A 20,952-nucleotide genomic window follows, 5' to 3' on the forward strand; every position below is an offset into this window, starting at 1 on the left:
TTTTGGATGGTTTCACAAATTAATATCTTAGCTAAATAATGTAGTAATTCCCTAGCTGTTGACCTGATAATCACATAATCTGTCTAAATAAGTAACTTCCTAACCCATGAGTTCTGATGAAGCGGAATGTTTTCATGCAATAGCAAGCTACACAGCTAAAGGTGGGGGCACACTGAGTGTCCATGGTGTGCCAGTAGATGGTTTCAGATGTCCATGGTTCTGTGAGGTGAAGCCAGGGGCCATTGGACAGTACAGACATACCTCCTAATTCCCAGTATTTTCTTGTTCACATTGGAAAACACTCTCTATCATTAGGGCACCAGTGAATAATGAAGGGTAGGTGAGCATGCCTGCATGCACTTGAGTACCTGGTCCCTTTTTCCATCAGTGCTGCCACTCTTCCTTCCCCTCTGACAACACACTCTAAGCAGCTCTCCCGTGCATTATTCTGCAAATAATGTTTCTCTTCTTCCTTTGCAACATTCCCCTGATGTGTCCTAGTAGATACAACTTTGCTGCTGACTAGAATGTGTTTCTTGATATTTGAAAAAAGGCTAAATCGTAGAAGACATCTCAGATTGAAGCTCTTCAATTGGAAACATGACTAGAACTGACCCATGACAACAGAATTTTTTTCCTTCTTTTGAGAAGTCTAACTTAACTTTATACACACTTTCCCTAAAGCCCTTTCACTAACTTCTAAAGATTTCAATTTAATTTTTTCCACTTATTTTGGATATATAAGAAACCAGGGGGCAGAAAACTCCTCAATAAAAATGACATTTTTGCTTTACCCTTATGTTTATTGCTGCTATGCAGCTACACAGCTCAGCGGTCTGCAAGGATGTCTATGGATCCCACTGCACAGTACTGTGCTGTGTTCTCTCGTGTCTTCAATTAAATTATCCTTCTACCCTTCATTTTGCCAAGTCAATACAGCCAGATGAAGTATTTCTCAATTCTTGTAGTGAACTGGTGATGTAGAGGAACCAAACATTTAAACATAACCCTCAGTAGGAAATAATATTGTCTTTCATTTTTCAAAGACTTTGTGCATCTGTTCAAGTCAACACCAAATTTCTGTCTATTAAATATATATTTGTGACAGAAAATTATAAAAAAAAGTGATGCTATAAACAGTTGGAATACAAAGATTAAATGCAAACAATATTAAAAATGAAGCATTAACACATTGCTGATATTCTGCACATAGTATTATAATGGATAAATGACAAAATAGGATATATATGTAGCTGTAGCACTTTTCATGGCTCCCACACAAAAACTGAAACCAAAAGTCATAGCATTTACTGGAATTTTGCAGTGCCCTGGCAAAACAGGCACCTTTATCTCAATGTTACTGATCTTGTGAAGGAAAAAAAGACTAAAACATGACTGGATTGCATTGTTTTGATATTCATATTAGGGATCTTCATCACAAAAGTGTGACTTTCTGGAGGCAAGAAAAGTAGAGCATTTTGAGGGGCAAAGAAGAAACACAGCTGCTGTAGCAGCACCGGTGGCTACCTTTGTGCAGTTGTCAGAGCAGAAGGAAAAGTCTATGGCTTTTGTTCTCAGTCCATTGCCAGTGTGCAGGCTCAATGGAGACTGGCCTTCTCTGCTAGTGCAGGAGCTTTCCCTCACCTATCCTGCTGGGGCCAAGGCAATCTAATCTGCCACTAGATGGGCTGCTCTGAGTGACCCGTGCCTGGAACAGGTGACAGCTGCAGCCTGCACCACATGTGGGTTAAAAAAAACCACAAACCTCACATTTTTCATAAGGACTAACATGTCAAAGCACTGCTGCCACTTGTGCTCTTCCTACCAAGCAGCTTCTGCATCAGCATGTTAAACAGCCTGTTACTGAAACCTAGGGAAGGGATGTGTGCTGTGTTACTGAGACCCACACAGGTCTTCAGAGCTTCAAGCTGGGGATCACTGCTTTAGAGAGAAACGTGCCCAGTTCAGACAAAACATTTATTTTTAAATGGGCATCTGATGTCTGTCAATGGCAGAGGTCTAATTCAGATTTCCTTGATCACCGTGGCTGGCTCACTCCCAGGTACTGCATTATATTAACAAGGTTCATAAACTGTCAGAGATATAACTCATCCACTTAACTCTCTGCAATGAGGCACAGACTCTGAGGACATGGCCTTTCCGAGAATGTTCTCTCTTTGCTATTCGTCATTCCCCTGAAATGCCTCATGTGATATGATGTTACTGGAATCTTTAGCTAAAAGTTTCAATTTTTTTTTGGTCACACATATTGCAAAATGTATTCATATGTATTCTGCCACCCCAGGCGATGACTGGGACCTCTGCCATCAAACTATTTCCATTCAGAGCAAGAAGATCACTATTTTTCATGCTGAATAAACAAGAGAGTGATCCCCTGCCCTTAAGCAGAAGGTCTGTAAGGGGAAAGGTGCCTTTGACCATGGAATTCAATCTGTCGTTCTGCTTGGAGCCTCTAGAGCGTAATCTCTCTTTGTACCAGCCTAGGCTGCATGGTGTGATATTCGTTTAAACTCTCCAGTGGTTCTCCTTTTGCAGGAAGGGTTTTCACAAAGCACTTTGGCATTTGCTTTTTGAAGCCTACTTAGCTGATTTTACTGAATGGAAAAGGTAGCCCTGAAACATATCTTTTATTATAGTTTTCAAAGGTGGAAAAAGCCTGCAGTAGGCAGCTAATGCTGAGAGGAAAAAATAGCATTGAAACATTAGCAGAGTTCAGTTACTTTAAACATCAGACACCACAGGAAGAAGTTTTATTGACTTTGAAACCCCCCTGACACCTGATGCTGTTATATGGTGCACCTGGAATAAAATGTTTGTGCTAAGCAATGCATTTGCTAGATGTATGGATCCAAAGGAGACAGAATGATGTGGAGCACCCTATGAAAGCTGCTTTGTACTTTCACTGGGATGCCTCTATTTCTTTACTCCAGAGCATGAGGCTAAGGGAGTAATTTGGTTCAGATAAATTCATTGTTCATCATCTTCCTTATATGCATTGCCAGAGACAGAGGCTGTGAGAGTCCTGTCAGGTATCCCACCTTTCCATATTGTGCACAGGCACGAACAGCCACTGGGCTCGGGCAAAACCTCCGCCTGACAGTCACCTTCCTGGCAGCTCTGCTGCTGATGGCACTGTCAAAAAGATCTGTCAATTCCTCTGCTGTTAGTCCACAATTCCCACTGAGCTTCTGAATAACTATTACTGTATTTTGATAATCCGTCAGCATTCAGGTTTCATAAATTCAAGCCCTATTCATCTTGATCACACTCTCTGGAGCTGTTCCTATGAATGCCTTATTTGTTTTTCTTTCTGTATGTTAAAGTAATGAGCCTGACTGTTCAGGCTGCTGAAGGGCTGCTTCAGCTGAGCTGTGCACTTTGCATACTGTGCATCCATCTGCCCTGTCAGCACCACCATCACCAGCTGTTGTAGGAACACTTTGATCAGAGCATTATTAGGCTGCTGCAACATGACCACCACCATGAAGTCAGTGCAGTGCAAAAGCTGTCACATTCCATGAAGTTTCCTGACCCTGTGACCATCATCAGAGCCTTCAAATAAACAGCAATTCATCAGAGGGAAAATAAATATAATCACAAAGAGTCAGCTGTTACTGGAAAGTCTCTTACCTCTGATGAAATGTTCTGTCTCTTGTCATTTATGTGACACCAATGATCTAATTTAATCTAACATGTGATGATGGAGAAGAGAAAATTACCTGTGTTTTCTTTCTGAACTCTTACTCTGTACAGTGTTCATGGTTGGCCACAGTCCTGAGAAACTGGAAGACATAACATATTATTCTCCTTCTCATCTTCTACTCACTCTCTTCTGCGTGTTTCTGTTTCCCAGAGCCAAGGGCCCAGTGTTCACACTCAAAGCATTGAGGTTTATTTGCCATATGGGTGCCTCAACATGGAGGGATGAATTTTCACTGAACAGAAACACTCATGTGTTTGTTTATCAGAAATTCAGAGCTCTCTTGTACCATCAAAATATTTTTCCCTATACAATCTGCACAAATTTTAGACATGGTTTTTTTTTTCCCTACTGCTTCTCATAAGAGTGAGTAGCATTGATAATCAACGGTCTTTTCTAACAGAGTTCAATTTAAAATGCTAGACATTCATTTGTTGGGCTGCAAGGAGTCTGTGGCTTTGTTAGATCTGCAGCATAAAGGACCAATTTTTCTTATCCTAATCCTATGGCTGTCTGAGAAAGGTGACACACAGTTACACATAATGATAAGAAAAGCTACTGCTGCCAAAGGCAGTAAGATACCAAAGCCAGATGATTAAACCATTCCAAAGCTTTCCCAGAAGACAAGAAGAGGCAAAGGTCTAAAGTTTTTTTGTAGAAGTTATCATGCTATAAAGCCTTCAGAACAAAGCCCACATAGAGACATGTATACACTTTCACTTTAATAACCCATTCTTACTATTTACAGAAAAAATGGGGTGATGCATGTTTTAAAACCTTTCACTTTAGTTTTTTGTTTGTTTGTTTAAGCTTCATTCTTGGTTGGGTTTTTTTTTCTGTTGCCAAGAGGACAGAGGCAGTTTGTCTTGTTTAAAAATAAATTGGATTGTTTTTTGCAATCTACACAGCTCTAATGGCCAAATAATTTTTATGTGAAGAGCAGGCACTGCAACACACACTTGACCGCTATACAATCAAAACTCTGTTCTTACAATGACAAGTTGGGCTACAGAACTACACCATGAGAGGAAACAGAGCCATAGGCTTTTCCATCTGCAGGACTTCCCGTGCATTGGATTGGACAGAATTAACAAAAATATGTAACAAAATATCTCCTCTGACCTTAATGAAGTCAGAAAATGTAAAGTGGAAACAAATCCACAAAAGCAGAAAAGAGGAAATTAAAATTTCTCCACGTTTAACATATTTTTGTCACCACTAATATCTTCAGCCTGCCCTGAGCAGCGCACAGTACCAGCTGAATGCAGCTGGAGAATTTGTTCCTGGCTTCTCAGCCTCATCCTTGCCTTAAGCTGTCACCTGGGGAACTGCACAGCTGAGCCTACTGTCACCTCCCATGTGTCCAGTGAGATGTGCCTGCCTCAGCTTCCTGAGGGAATACAGCAGAGTCCTGGCTGGGGCATTTCACTTGTGGGAGCAGGAATGTGAAGTTCAGTGCTAAGCCTGAATCTACAAGTTGCTCCACAGTTCGTTCAACAGAGAGGTCAGCAGTGAGTGATCCCCAGTTCCACCTCATGTGAGCTGGTAGCCCCTGTATTTTAGGTTACCTTTCAAGTCTGATGAAGGAAAAAAGGACATGCTACCTTTTAGCTCTGAGATGAAATCATGAATAAATGCCAAATATCATGTGGTTATCAAAAGCATAAATCACTCTGAAATATCTAGGAAGGGTGAAGATTTGTAGGAAGTTTTAGGTCAAAATTGCAGAAAACTCTTGCTGAAGTTTAAACATTCCAGAAATTTGGGTCGAGCCAAATGTCTGTAGTAGAGCTACAAAACAGGTAAGTATCTCTTGCTTTCTACTGTTGCTAAAGGTTTTCAATGCTACTTTGTGACAAGACAGAGTGCTGTGTTTTTCAGTGTCCCTGCAGTCTCTTCAATTCATCAGGGGCAGAAGCTCGCCAGGGAAGATGCTCAGGGAACCCTGAACAAGATAGAACCACTCTTAAGCACCCAGCAGCCTTTCAAATAAAAGCTTTGTAGTAGGTCTTCATGGGGATATTCAAGTGCTTGTACAAAAAGGAAATCTCCAGAAAACTGAAGAGTCCACTGAGAAATAAAGGAAGGTTTTATATTAAGCACCTTCTAGACAGCTGATATAAAAAAGATTATGACGCACTAGTTGAAATAAATGCAAATTTTATCACATTTCTCTTTTCCAAGGTACCTAGACTTATCTGAATTTATGATTCATGGTTTTACTGTGTCTGCTGAAAAAAAAAAAAAATCCAAATCTTTGGGGCTGAATTTGCAGGAAAGGAAAATAATTTGATGGCTACACAGGCAAGAAGTTATCATTTTGGCTTGTTTTTAAATTTCTTAAGATCCCACTAGATATTATTGCGGATGTGTCAGTTTGACATTGGCTCTTTTAAGTAATTATTTTATTGCACAGAATAAAGCTACTTGGCCATAGAAATTCAATATTCTTTCTGGACAGCACATAGTTAATTCTGCAAAGGAATAACAGCAAGGCCACACAGTCTACCTTTCTTATCAGGAATCTGTCCTTATACCAATAGTTTTCCTATTGGCTCCTTTTGTGATGAAAGAGAGTTAAACTTGGAGGAATGACAGGGTTCTCATAACATTAAATGTAAGCACAAATAAAAGCATACCTCCACAGAGTAGTTTCCATGGAACAGAGTTTGAGTTTTATATTAAACTCTAGCAATGATGTTCACTCACTGAAGCAGCACTGCTGAAGGCAGTGAAATCATGCTTGAAAGGGTTTTTGCAGGGGGCAGCTTTAGAACCCCCATGACACTGACTTAAATCTACAGACGTTGAGAGAAAGGTCTCTGCCTCACCTTTCCTGCTAAATAATGAGTATGATTCTTCTGAGAATCAATACACTGAAAGCTTTCTAGACAGTAATGCTCCAGTTCTTCAGCTGCTCATAATGTGTGTGTGTGTGTATATATATATAGCTATATATCTCCAAACTCTGAAAATCCATTTTAAAGAAACATTGCCCCTTAAATACACAGCACTACAAAGGTTTTATGTGGGCAGACCACTGTAAACTCAAGGACTACAGTTAATTTGCACATGGCTGGACATGTAACATCACACCTTTGCAGCATAGCATTTCCAGGGCCAGAATTACATCCATGTATTTCTGCTGTATTATTGCTTGAACTAGCCTATATTTTGCTTTTTTCCAAATCTGGTGCAATTTGCAGTGTATAAGAAACATTAATTTCCCTAAAAGAAGAGAGAAAAGATAGCAAGAGAGGATTTTTATCAATACAGATTCTGATTAAGTTTGATCATAGCACTTGACATTTTGAGGAAGTCTGGAAGTACACTCACAGAGATTCAGGATCTGACGAGAGTCTTTAGTGGTGTAACAGGACATTTAGGTGGGAATATTTGATCTACTTTTTTTATCATAGCCTTATATGGCTATGACAAGGCAATAAAATGCATTAACTTTATTTTGTAGTTAATCTTATTGCCAAAGCTTCAGTAAGACTGTTTTATTGGTGATTTATTTTAGGCTTTACCTGTCTTCTTTTTCTTCTTGACAGAAGAAAAATGGTTTTATCAACATGCTTATGGATTAAAAAACAAAACAAAACAAAAAACCCACAACAACAAATAAAATTGTTTTTTATACGTTGTTTATAAAATTAAGGTCATCAGATGACATCAAAGTACACCCAGGAAGCTGGTGGAGGCATAGGTAATGTGTCACTTTTAGGAAGAGCAGTATTCATTTATACTCTCATATGGACATATCAGGGAAAGTTGTAAAGAACAGATTTTTTTCCAAGGTGCAGAAAATGAGATTCATAAAAACATGCATTCACTAATTGCTCTATGTATAAATGAGCAGGAATGTTGTTAATGGTTCCTTCTCCTCTAGAGGCCCATACTACAGCATTAAAATGTGAGTGGGACAGATGTTGACACCTAATCTTGATGGGTCTGGGATCCAGAAATGATCTTCTGCTCATTGCACCTATTTCTTTTTATCACTGCATGGTTTATAAAAAACAAAGCTCAGTTGATTAAAAAAAAATAGGTAGGGATGCAAAGCAACAAGATTTTTCAAGCTAACTTTACCAGTTTTAAACCTATTTTCTGAGACAATCAGGCACCTTCTCTTTGTCTCTGAGGATTCATTTCCTTCCTTCTCATGTAAGACAAAAAACTCTTGGAGCTATGGAATCAGGAAGACTCTTCTCAGTGTCTCCTAACTAACTTCTATCATTTGCTTTGGTTTGGTTTCTTCTCTCATATTCTTCTCCAGAATGAGGAGTGTATTCAGTGTTTTGTTTGGATTTGTTGGGAGTTTTGGGGTATTTTTTGTGATACGAAAGTATGTTGTAGTGTGCTTTTTGTTGAAGAGAAAAGGTGGCAAAATTTGGGAGACCTCTCCATCCATGTGGGAATTCACTGAAAATTTTAGTTGACTAAAGTCCCCAAGAAATCTCTGCTATCTGAATAAATGAGATGTACCCCTCTTATGGGATGTCCTAGTCCACAGGGGAGGAAACACGTTTCTGGTCTCTATCTCGGGAATCTCTGCAGTCGCCATGGGCTCAGGTCATGGAGTATCATGAAAGTGAAAACTGCTACTTTTGGTTCTGAGCCTCAGCTTGCATTGCTGCTGATGCAATTAAAAGATAAATTTTGAATGGCTGTCACTGTATCAGAAGTGATACATTGCTTGGTTTAAAAAAAAAAAAAAAAGAAAAAAAAAGGAGAAAGAAGAAAAAAAACTGATGTGAGATTCAAATAAGAACAAAATGATTATGTTTACCAAGCAAAGGGTTGGATAAATGTGGGAGAAGGGGAGGTTCTTTTATGAGCTCTGATTATCTCATGGGAAAAAAACTCCTGACATTCATACTTAGTTCAGAACAATTTGAGCTTTAAGGCATTCTTTTAATCAACAAACTCATCTGATAAAATGCTGTAGGATTTACTTATATATCAAAGGAGTTCCCTAGAGATTTAAGCAATGTAACTGAATACAATTAAAAGATCAGTTGTAAACACCATTTGTGATACAGTTTGTTTGCTGTGTTTTGTAACATAAGTTCAGTTAATGACACATGAACTTGTGGTGGTTTAGAAGACAGTAAAGTATTCAACTGTAGTACAAGAAAAGGATTACCATAGGAGCCTGCTAGAGATGCAACTGTTCAGCTATCTTGGATCTGATGGTCTGTAAAAAGAGAACAGAGAAACTATTAAGCCAAGGTTCACATCCAAGAATGGAATCATTTATGAACAACCTTTCTGGGCCTAATTCGTTGCTGAATTAAACCTCGAGTAATGTCATTGAAGTCAATGGGGTTATGCAGGGCATAAGTCAGTGGAGCAAATTAGCCCTCTGTCTTGCAGCCAAGAAAGAAAAGGGAAGAGTGATCCAATAAAGGAGAGATGAAATGCTGATATTAGCTGAATGCCACTTCTTGGTACAGTGCGTTCTTTGTGTCCAGCAGTGAATATTTCATCCTTCCCAGGTGTAAAATCTTCCCAGCAGCACTCTAAGGCAGATTTATAATAAATGACAAAATTAATGGTTTAGTTCCGTTGTAATGAAGCTTTTGAGCTTCCAGCAGGAATTTAAACTAGGAATTTAAACATAGGTGAGCAGACAACACCTATGCTGTCTTCAGTGTGATCTCCAAATCAAGTATTGATCTCTTCAGGAAAGCCTTGAGGCTGACCCTTTTTTCCCCCTTTTACTATCTCTTACCCATACAGCTATTAGAAGATAGCACTTGTGGGTATAGGTAGCTTTCTATATAGAAAACTGACAGAAATTCCAGGAATATCTGTGTAAGAGCTGGAATAAACTAGGCATAGTCACTCCCTCAGTTATGAAGGAACTACAAAATAGAATGGATTTGTTTGCATTTCATTTGTATATGGGTAATATTAAAGGCTCTAAGAACCCACAGTATTGCAGTGATTGAACATATGCCTTGGATTAATGAAAAAAAAAATCCATTTTCACAAACCAACATTCATAATGCATGGCCTCAAATTTCACTTCTTCTACTGTCCAACCCACTGATTACTCAAACTGAGGTTAAGATCATCATCTCCCTCAGCCGGAGATTATGGTTTTGCACCATTCACAGAGAGCTCAGTCCTGGCTGAAGCCTCTAGGCATTTTTATTATCCATATAATGAACAAATTCCCAAAGTGGACAGGTGGGTTTGCAGCTCCTGAAAACATCTCTGTGAGGTGGCTTGTGCAGAATAAAACATTTTGGCAGCACGGCTCACTTTTCACTATGCAGAGATCAAATAACTGGAATTCTTTTGACGTCCTCCCACGCAAACTTCAGTGGTGAGCTAAAGAATGAAAAATGATTTATTGTAATGTACTAGAGAAAACTCTCCAGACCTACATGTAAGTGAAGTTGGCAAAGCAGGCAACATATAACACGTGTTGCTGCTCCAGTATTTGTTCTTTTACTTCTGGTCTGACTTAGCAACAACAGAATTTGTTGGAGGGACCAGTGGCTGACTCACATGATACTTGGCCTGTTGCATGTGCGATATTGGCATTTTTTTATCATCATTTTTTTCAGGTGGTACTTCAATAACTACTCCAGATTTTCATTTTCTTTAAATTCCATTGCTTCTGTTTACAATTCAACTCTGGGTGTGCTCTGCAGAGATGATTGAAGGGAACAAGATACAAATTTTCCAGCTGCTGTGTGAGATGCTGATGTAAACACATCCAGTACTATGCAAAGTGACTTGTCATGAGGCTTGGGGACTATTGCAGATATGGGAACAAGTTCCATTAATCCACAGCCCTAATTTCAACTGATAAAATATCATTATAAAGCTGGTTTACAAGTGCACTGAATTTGTCCTTGATTTAGTTGGCACAGTTCTGATTTTAAAAGAAATTCTGCTAGAGGGAGAGGTTTTGTTGGATAGCGAATCTGGTTTTGATGGAAATATTTACATTTTCAGTAGCTAAGAGTTCATCCATCCATATACCCATTCACTTTTCTATTTTTTCAATAACTAAAAAGAAGTCAACTAGGTATTGAGAAAATTTTGATCAATTTTTTCAAGTTTTATTGAAGGATGTGTTTTTCAAGAAAGATGCAGAATTCCCCTATTTTTAATTAAAATTATTAAACTGTTGTGGAAAATTATCTTTACCTCATCAAAGTCAGTTGAATTTTGTTATTTCTATTTCTGTAGTCACTTTTCTAAAGCCATCTCTTGTTTCTTTATGGTATCAGTCTTACATCTAACACTATTACATTTTGTTTCAGCTGGCAGGCTTCATCTATGCCTGTTATGTTGTGAAGTGTATTACTGAAGAAGAGGACAGCTGTAAGTACTAAAGCTTTATTACATACAAAATGAATTCTTTTTTTATTTTTTTTAAAATCACCTCTCCATTATGCTGGCTCTTGCTGACTTCAACCTAAATGCCTTATTATACTGTAGCCAGGTCATGTTTTCTGTCTGTCCTGCTTGGTTTAAAATCTGGAAATATCCGAGAGACACAGGAGTCATGAAATACTGTTTAAAAATTACAAAAATTACAAAATTACACCTTTCTTCTGGAAAGATCATTGCAACTCTTTATCTCACAGCTTAGCTTAAGACATAAAACAAGTTTGTTTGTTTTGTTTTTGTTTTTAAAAAATAGAAAGAAAAAAATCCCAATTAGTAAATTCAAGCTTTATTTTTTTTCCTAGTTTTCCTAGCTCCAGGCTGTTATTAACTATTTTCAGAGTAATTGGCTACAAATGACATTATAGCTCTTTTGTGTTGGCATGTATGTTGTCTTGTAAAAGCACTTCTGGCAAAAAAATAGCTTTAGATCATCGCAGGACCTTCATTTATGAGAGGTGAAACAGTGGAGCTCTTCTTTCTTCCTGCTGCTCCCAGGGTACAATTACATGAAGTGAAATGATCTCATATAGATGTAGGTTTGTGTTTCTTCTGCTTATTTTTATCAATAGAAGCCTGTTGAGCAAAATTTGCTCATCGCATGCTGCAGAGTCAAGACATTTCATCTTTTTTCTCTAACCTGGATTTTTTTTAAAAGGGACAGTGCAGCATTTCAGTACATCTTGGGATTCATACTAAAGCACTTTAGAAATGAGTATCAGAACTGCATGTAACTTTGATAAAATATACATGAATCCTAGGGAGAGCTCTGCAACAGGAAGCTAAAGGGTTTTTATTTGATTGAGAGCACTGCTAGGGCTGGCAGGGGTTCCTCTGTGTGTTCTCCTGCATGGAAAATAGCTACAACCCTATAATCTATTGGCAATACAGTGTCACTGTGAACCATCAAGGGGAGATTTAGTGCTGAAATCAAACCACCACACTTTGGAGGTCGTTTCGACTATGCTCATTTCACTTGTCTTTTTGTTTTTGTGGAAGGGAGGAAGGTACAAAGACTACAAAGGGTTTGGGACAGCTGTGTGGAGCAGGGGTATGTCACAAATAGAATTTTCTGTTTAGGGAAATGCCCAGTTATATATACCAATATTCTCCTGCTTTCCCATTAAGTGCATTCATTATTCACAGAGCTGGAGGAGAGTTATTTCTTGTCCCCCAAAATGAAATCCCATTCAATACTGTTCTGCCCTCTCTTCTAAGGGATTAAATATATTTATTTTTTTTTACTATTCTGTAATGCTTTAGGGCATGATATAAGTAAAAAGTGAGGAAGGGACTTGAGACTTGGCTCACCAATCAAGCACAGAAATCAGAGTACATTTGAGAGATTTCTCCCCTGGTTCATGAAGTGGCACTCCTGGCAGTAAAGTGCCACAGCCAATATGGTATTGTTTTCTTCTCTCTGCAGCAAGAGCTCCCTGTTGTTCAGCAGCTACAGATTGTCATGCTTCTTTTAACATTTTCTTGCCATCACCTTGACTATTTTGTCATTACTTTTGTCATTTAGATTTCATTATTACTTTGTTCATACACCCCAGCCAGGTCTCCTCATCCAGTCAGAGCATCTCACCCATCTGCCAGCACCTCTCAGAGGCACCAGGGTGAACCCCCACCCAGTGCACTGAAGCCAGCACAAGCTCAGCTGCTACAGCTTCTCCTCTGCTGAGGTTTAGAAGCTTGGCTGGCAAAAAAAGCAAAGGGAACTTCTTTGACCAAGCTGTGCCAACAGTGTATCAATGCTCAGATTGGATCTAGCCCCTCAAGGTATCATAAAATTAAAACAGCTTTAGTTTCTACTGAGAGGCATCATGAAGCAGCAAGTAAGAATGATTCTGGTTTTCTCCCTGCTCAGACATCCACTCTGCCATGTACTAAGTGTTCACTGTGACACCAGGACCTGCAGTTTGTACAAATACCCCCTGCTCAGATTTAAGTTAAAATTCTTTTATTTTCTTAGATACATTTTCAAGCCATTTCCATCCCTTGAGGCAACACATCCATCTATCATGCTCTTCTGAGAAGTGTATCCCATATGGATGTGATGTTATTTAGTATTTGTACTCTGGAGGAAGACAGTGAAGATTGACTTTCTCCATATAATCACAGATGGGGTCATCTCATCCAGACCAAGTGAATGCCAAGGAGAAAAGTTTTCAGGAAAAGTGGAATAAGTCCCAGATTCATTGCTAGAGTTTTCTGCATAAAGTCTTTGATCTGAGATAGCTCCAGATCCCCGAGCTGTGTTTCTCTTTCCATAGATTCTTCTTCCACGTTTCCAGTTCCTCACCCCTGCCTGTTGCTATGGAGCAAACTCTGACAGAGGGATGAAGGTGCCTCTCCTACTCACAGTGTACTCCCTCCTCCAAAGCTTCTGAGCATCTAGCATAGGATAAAAAAAATTACTGTGCTACCCCCAACCCCTGCCTAGCCTCCACACCTGATAAGGAGTGAGGCCAGACTTGTGTTTCAAAGAAGTTTGGCAGCTGGTGTTCCCTCTGCTTGCTAGCAACATGTCAGCTTTGAAAGATCTCTGGTAAAAACAGTCACCAGAAAGCAACAACCACACTGCCCTGCTTTCCCAGCACTGAAGTAGTCCATGCAGAGCAACAGAGGGACATTTTCATCTTCTTACCCACCTCCATATTCACAGACATCACAGAAGAAATCTAGATCTCTGACTTCCATGCCCACTCATGCCTATAAAAATGGGATGCCTTACAGACAAGTAGAGGGAACCGTAAGAATAAATGTATTGGGTCAAAACAAAGTGTCATTTAGTCACAAGTACTTTCTGATGAGATGGAATCAACAGAAAAAGTCTTTTGCTTTTTATTATGGACAGCCAGGTCCTGACTGTCACAGTGAACACTCAATTCCATTTCTTCTGCTTTGCTAATGGTCCATGGGAACAACAGCAGCCCAAAAGGAGCAAAAGAGGCAGAAACACTGAACCTGGCAGTATTGAGCAGCAAGGCATAAGACTGGAGAAAAAGCTTTGTCCAAGAGCCAAACCTGGGCATGTTCCAAATTTTAACCAGATGAAGATAATGACACTGCTCTGGAGTATAGAAGGTGCCTCATCTTCTGTTGGCACAGAGCCTCAACTGTAGAAACACAGTCAAGTTGCTCTTAAGCTGTTTCAGCTGAATTAGCTTTGCTCTCAGAGTTATTGGAACAAGCTGAAAGAATGACTATTTCTCCATTCTTTTTGCGGATTTTATTAAGAGAACAAATGAGTTAGGGTAGAATTAAGCGAACATTTCACTAAGATTAACCTGCTCTAACCTCACTAAAGGATTAGGAATGGAACAATACAGTGATCAAATCATGGTCATAATTAGGACTGAATCAGCAAGTCTTAAAGGTTTTAATTACTCATACACCAAATAAATCCATCCACAGGCCTCCTAAATCAAAGCTCAAGTCTGTGCTAGATCTCAGGAGAACAATCTGCTTTGGGTTAATTCTTCACCAAGGATTAAAGAGGAAGTTGCTTTCTCTCCTGGTACAGTCCCAGAAGTGCTCTAACCTCAGGTACACCGGAATCAAACTGCAGTACCTGTGTCCAAGGGGCCAACAAGTGCAGCTTTTGCATGGCTGCTTCTCTCAGTGGAGGTTTGCCACTCCCAAACATTCTCCCTGTGGCTGCATAGGGAGGAGGAACTCTGAAAGCTGGAGTGCCTTAGGTCTTTTTCAGGGAAAGACAAGGGAAGATGGGTCCCCAGCAGCACTGCTGCCAGCTCCACGCTCTCTTCTTCACCACTGCCATTGGAATGCCTAAGCCAGTGCCATTCTTACCTCATTAGCATTATTAGCTGCAGCAATTAAAATTAAAACATGAAAATGTCAGCAACAGCCATTACTTGGAGGCATTCAATGACTGTGAACTTATCGGAGCTCCTCATTTGTCTCCCAAAGTCATGTTAGGCCTGCATTTTTCAAAGGCTGCACATTATTTTCAATAACATTTAAATGTTCATTTAGTGTGTATTTGCTCACTAGCAAGTTGGTTCCCTGCTATAAGCTGTTTCTGCCTTACTAAAAGAAAATTCTGTGCATTTTTGAAAACTTCATTAACTGTATAGACATTTTGTGGGGAAACATTGGAATATAAGCAGACAAGCAGCATCTTCCCAGGGTTTTTTGTCTTTAAGCCATTAAGAAAGAAATCTGGGTTACTGAAATGGGAATTCTGCACTCACCTTACAGGTTCTGTTGAAGGTAAGGAGACTTGCTTGTTATAAGAGGAACAGCTTTGACTAGGAATGAACCCCAGCTAAGAGAAAAATCTCTAATTTAGTCTGTGTCTCAGAGTAAAACCTTAACCTAGAAGGCTCTCTTGCTGACCCAGAGAGGGAGCAGAAATAGCATTTACCTACTATTAGGCAATGGCAAGGCAATCAGAGAACAAATATGGCCCCTCTGAGTGTTCCCTTGTGTACCATGAGGTACAACCTTTGCACCATCTAATGCTAGCAGGGATCCAACCTGCACATACACTTTCTTCTTTTCTCCTGGCATTGTTTCCAGGTAAAATGCAAAGCAAAATAAATTGCAACTTTGTCTAGAGGATTTTTGCTGCACATTCTCTGGAACCCTGCTCCTGGGGATGTCTTGGCACAGAAGTAAAGCTCTATATAACCCTGTAAAATTATTTCACTACTCCCCTTCCAATAAAAATTTGGATTAAAGACCCCATTTGAATTACTGAAAATGTTTAGCAAGACAGCAATACTCTAGACAGGAAATATCTTCTGGTGAGCAATACAGTATTATGTGTCAATAAACTTGGTGTCAAACAATAATCCACTCTGAGATCCTAGGCCTGACCTGGGAAGGAATAAATTGATGACAAAGATTTTCTTTTAAAAGACAATATTAAATACATTATATTTGAGAGATGTAAAATTTTGACATGCATATGGGATAAATAGAAAAACATTTCCTTTTTATCTCTGTTACAGGCAGCCTTCCACCTTTGGGCAGGTTGTTTAACCTCTCCATGCTTCTGTTTCCCATATTTAAAATGGGAAATAATGACAGGGACAAACTTACAGGCGTGTTGCTTCATAACTTTGAGCTTCTGGGATGAAAGGCACTATTGAAGTGCAGAATAGGCTCAGGTATCGTTTCATTTCTGTGCCAAATGCTTTTCACAATCTGCTTAGTGAGACATTACAGAGAAATAATACCTCAGCTTCCATTCCTGCTTTAAAAAAATTCTCTAAAACAAAGAGAAAGAGAAACTGGTAGCAAACATTTGAGTATTAATTCTGTTTCTTTTTTTCGCATCTCAAGTTTGTGGTTCCCAGAAATTCTTGACGGTAATTTGGTGTTCATCGACTTCCTTAGCCATGAGAGTTCTACCTGTATTTAGTTTCCCACAGTGGTCTTGTCTTCCTGAAAATGTCCAACTATGTTTGAACCCAGAAAGGTTTTTTAAAACAGCCTCCTGAGAAAAGGAGATCCCATACCCCAGCTATATACTTTGTTAGTTTTGCACGTACCATTTGTGTAGTGTGCCCTGAGTCTTTCTCTGGAAAGCACCAGTGATTCCATCTTCACCTTTTCCATGTCACAGGTGACATCCATCTCACACTCCTACAGCCACATGTAAGTAGGCCTGCAGCTTAAAGTAACAATCAAGATTTCCACCACAGTCAGTGGAGGAAGGGATGTAACACCAAAGAGCAATCTGCTCTGTGGTTGACGCCTCTCTCACTACGGGGGGAGTCACTGGTCCAACTTATTTGATTGATGCAAGGGACAGCCTAGACAGCCTGCAGAGGCAGCAGTTGCTGTGCTACAGCAACAAATAATAATAGGAACAAATAAAAGCCAATATTTAAAACACAGTTTTTCTCCAAACTGTTGAACAGGTCATTGTGAATGGGGATGCAAGGAATATGCTACAAATCTGAAGCTTCAGCTTGTTTTTGCTCAGCTGTACTCTACAATTTACAGCCTGCAGCTCAATTAGAAGCTTTTTCCATTTACTTGTTTCGTTTACTCTGATGACTGCTACATAAACTAAGTAAACCAGAGGGAGGAAAATGGGATGCCTTTAGCTGTCAGGATGCTGATAGAAGTGTGGAGAGAGAGAAGCCTTTGAAGTCCCAAGGTGCTGCTTCATGTTTGTCATCCTAAGGACAGCTGCCTTGGAGAGCGATGGTGCAACCAGGAACATTTAGGAAATTCCCTGAGATGCCTGTAAAACATCAATCTTTTGCACATATCAATAGCTGGTTCCTGTGTTATTATTTCCAGTCATGTCCTGTCTTGGAGGGGGCCCCTCACAGAGCAGAAGGCTGGTGTTGAGTGTCTCATTCTCCTCTGCACAGAGCACGGTCAATCATTGTCCCCTAAGGTGTGCTCGCTGCTTCCAAGGCACAGGCTGAAAACGTCTGAGCTGCAGAGTGCGAGGCTGAAGCACAGGGGAACGAGTTTATGGCAGGAAGATATGACAAGTTAAACCGGCTGCATTTGAGATGCAAATGGACCTGAGCAGTCCAAGGTGTCACAGGGCTTGGCAGACATTACACAGCCTGCTCTGTGATCATTTGGCACAGCACTGCGGAGAGAAACAAACTTAAAAGCTCTGAGGAGGTGCAGTTTGTTTAAATAATAGCAAGTAATTAGTCTGAAGACAAAATCAGTGATGGCATTTTATAATTACAATTAATTTAAAGGTTAATTTCCTTTGGTGCTAAAATCTTATTTAAAACATTTACCAGGAAGGGAAATTAGGATGTTACTATCTAGATGCATAGAATGCTTCTGGGAATCCATGCCTATTATCACTAGAAAATTAGGTTAGACTCAAAGTGGGAATTTCAATTCATTTTAGTGTATAATAGATGGTGGTCAGGGCCTTGAGTCAGAAGGGTTGCTTAGGGTAGACTGTATGATTTGCATTTTCTTTGTTTGTGGGATTAATTGCAAATGTTTCCAACAAAAGGGCTGGGTTTATACATGAACAAGCTTGACATGAAAAGAAAATTGGTTATGGATTGCTGCCTTCGTAACTAATGAAGTTGATGTTCAAGGAATCCCTAAGAGACAGGGTTGTGGTATGAGACAACTATATAAATAAAATCACACAAGGGAAAATGGTGGCATTGCTGCCTTCATCTATGATAATTTCTTTTCCCCCTCGCTTGTCTACCCTGCCATTCCCCTTGCATCCATCACCACCTCCTGTGGGGATTGTCAACCCCAAGTTTAAAAATGTCTAAATAACATAATGTAAAGCTTGAAGGAAGTAACATTTCCATTTCAGCAGCACATCACAATGCAATACTGCTTAATAAAACCAATGCATTGTAACAGCCAGGGTAATATACTTACCTTGCATACATTTTTTTAACTATAGTCCATGCAATTTTTATCTACTCAAGGATGGCATTGCAGAAGTGCTGGAAAAGGTCTGCACATGTCAAAAGGGAATGAACTGCTATCATCTGGTTTTTTGAAGAAAGATGCATTTCATATCAAACCATTGTGAAAATATTACTCGTCGTTAATTATTTGTTTCAGGAGAGGACCACAAAGGCATTCAGACCATGAAGCAATATTCCAGGCAGTTGTGTCAATCCAGTAGCAGAAATGAGGCAGTAACTAGTGGTGGTTCTGATAACAGAGGCTACAGATCATTTGAAATGATGCTCAGGTTGCTGATGCAGCTGATTGGGGTGTGGTCTTCCTGGACATTAAAATGTTTTGGCATTGAAAAATAGACAAAGCTCATATTCAAAATCAGGAAAAAAATCAGCAAAATCTGAAACTCTCCACAAGCTGAAAATTGCATGTGAAATATATTTTCAGGCATGTTTTGTTCTTATGCTGGTGAAAGAATCCTCTTCAATATCAGTCATTTCCTGCTACTTTGTACTGAACATGGAGGCCTGTCTTTGAAGGGAGGCCCTCCAATGGGGAGCATCTCTTTCTTCATCCCCTGAGGCAGAGGAGAGGCAGCTTGGATCCCCAAGAGGAAGAGCCTGCAGGTGTCCATGTGGGGCTGCTGGCCTCCTTACCCACCCCGGTGTACCACCCTTCAAGGGCAGCTGACTGGCTTCTCAGGGCTTCAGCCAAAATTGGCAGGTGGAACACGGCAGGTCCTGGCCATGCAAGCTCACTCCAGGCTGACAGATAGCAGAGTCTTCGAGAGGAATGGTGATGAGCTGCTGTGGGTGGGCCAGACAAATAATTATTTCCAGTGGCCCTGAGAAGGACACCTGCCCACAGCCTTAGAGTGACTTCCTGCTAAGATAGTCAGTGTGCACTCCTTGCACTTTCCTACATGCCATGAACATAGCTTTGTACTAAATTATTTTTATCAGCATGACTCCTGTTAAAGTTTTCCTTATTGCTTTTCCTTTCAAATATCTAGATAGGTCTTCATTAGCATTGGATTGTTAACTTTCATAGATTTGGGCCTTAATTCTCCACTTTGTTGCACCTACTAATGACTCTTTTTCTAATTTATTAGTGTGGCAGTCACACTTGGAGGCCACTGCCCCAGGCATTTTCTTTTTTCTCCTTTTCTTTCTTTTTCTTCTCTTTATTGCTTGCCCCTAGCAGTGATCTGGCTAAGAACAATTTTTCCTAATTACTCATTTGATAACTTCTACAATAATTCAGTCTACCACAGATTTAATTCTTAGAATGATTTGTCAGTCAAAAACTGTATTGCAGGGCTATATTTTTTTGCTCAGTACTTAGAGATGAAAATTTGAAAGCAAATGGCCATTATTCAGCAATGCTCAGGTCTGTCCAGTTTATAAAAATAATATATTGTTCAAAATATTATTGTTGTCTTAGCTTATAATTTTTCTTGTTCTCTTAGCTGAGTGGAAGTCTTTTACAGATTCTTTCTTTACTGAGCATGGGACAAGTTTGGAGACAACCCTTGCAAAGCCTTGCAGAGGTCAGGCAGCAGCCCCATTTCCAGGTGTACAGGCTGACAGGTGGCTTGCTGTATTTGTCAGGTATAAAAGGCAGTGCTGACCATTTCAGTCCAGTATTTCTCATTGCTGCAGCTATGCTCCAGTTGTTTCCTCCTGCCCTTTGGTCCTTGTTCCTGCCTGCCTTAGCCCTGGTCCCTGTTTTGGCCTTCAGCTACTGAAGACTTGCTCATGCCTCCCAGCCCTTGTTTGGTTATTCCTGACTGCTTTCATCCTGGCTCCTTCCTGCTCAGCAAGGGAACCTTGGTTCCCATCCTCTGAACATGGTTCCTTCCCTCTGTTGGCCAGCCTTGCCTTGCAGAGGCTTTCCTCCAGAGCATGGTTTTCCTCATGTCGTGGTCCAAGAGTCTGCTAGTGATCAGATGCCTTCTCCACCTGGGAATCTGAAACTAATTGGGACTTGTCTAATTTCTGAACCCACAGCACCATTCATCTGGTTATCTTCCACTGGGTACAACCATGAGCTGGATTCACCTGGAAAGCAATATCTGCTTACCTGTAGCTCCCTAATTATAGGGAGCAACAGACAGAGATCCCTGCCTGTATTTCTGTGAGGGCAGAAACACCACATTGTGTTTATTAAACCTCACAATCCTGAGTACCTCCCCAGTCTTACATCTTGTCTCAAAAGGGCTGATCAAAGACGTAGCCAGGGGATCAGCAGAAACAAAGACAGAAAAAGATGCTTCCTTATACCAACAAGAAACAGGATAAGAGGAGAAGAAAATGGAGGACAAGGCCCCGTGAAGAAAACAATTACTGAGTAATTATGATTATTATACAAGTAAACAGCATGAAAATAATGATAGTGGAGCAAAATTTAAGCTGCGTTACTCC

General features: G+C 40.0%; 1 protein-coding gene across 2 annotated transcripts in view; it reads left to right on the forward strand.

Moving 5' to 3' along the window:
* Window positions 1–20,952, forward strand: part of NKAIN2 (sodium/potassium transporting ATPase interacting 2) — a 529,063-nt gene that overhangs the window by 491,277 nt on the left and 16,834 nt on the right. For both annotated transcript variants that reach the window (XM_086876954.1, XM_086876955.1), the window contains exon 5: window positions 11,008–11,068. In XM_086876954.1, coding sequence (XP_086733080.1) covers window positions 11,008–11,068 — 61 coding nt within the window. The remainder of the gene's footprint in view (window positions 1–11,007; window positions 11,069–20,952) is intronic.

The sequence above is a fragment of the Cyanistes caeruleus genome, chromosome 2 (assembly GCF_971803275.1).
Source record: "Cyanistes caeruleus chromosome 2, bCyaCae1.hap1.1, whole genome shotgun sequence".
Classification (NCBI taxonomy): Eukaryota; Metazoa; Chordata; class Aves; order Passeriformes; family Paridae; genus Cyanistes; species Cyanistes caeruleus.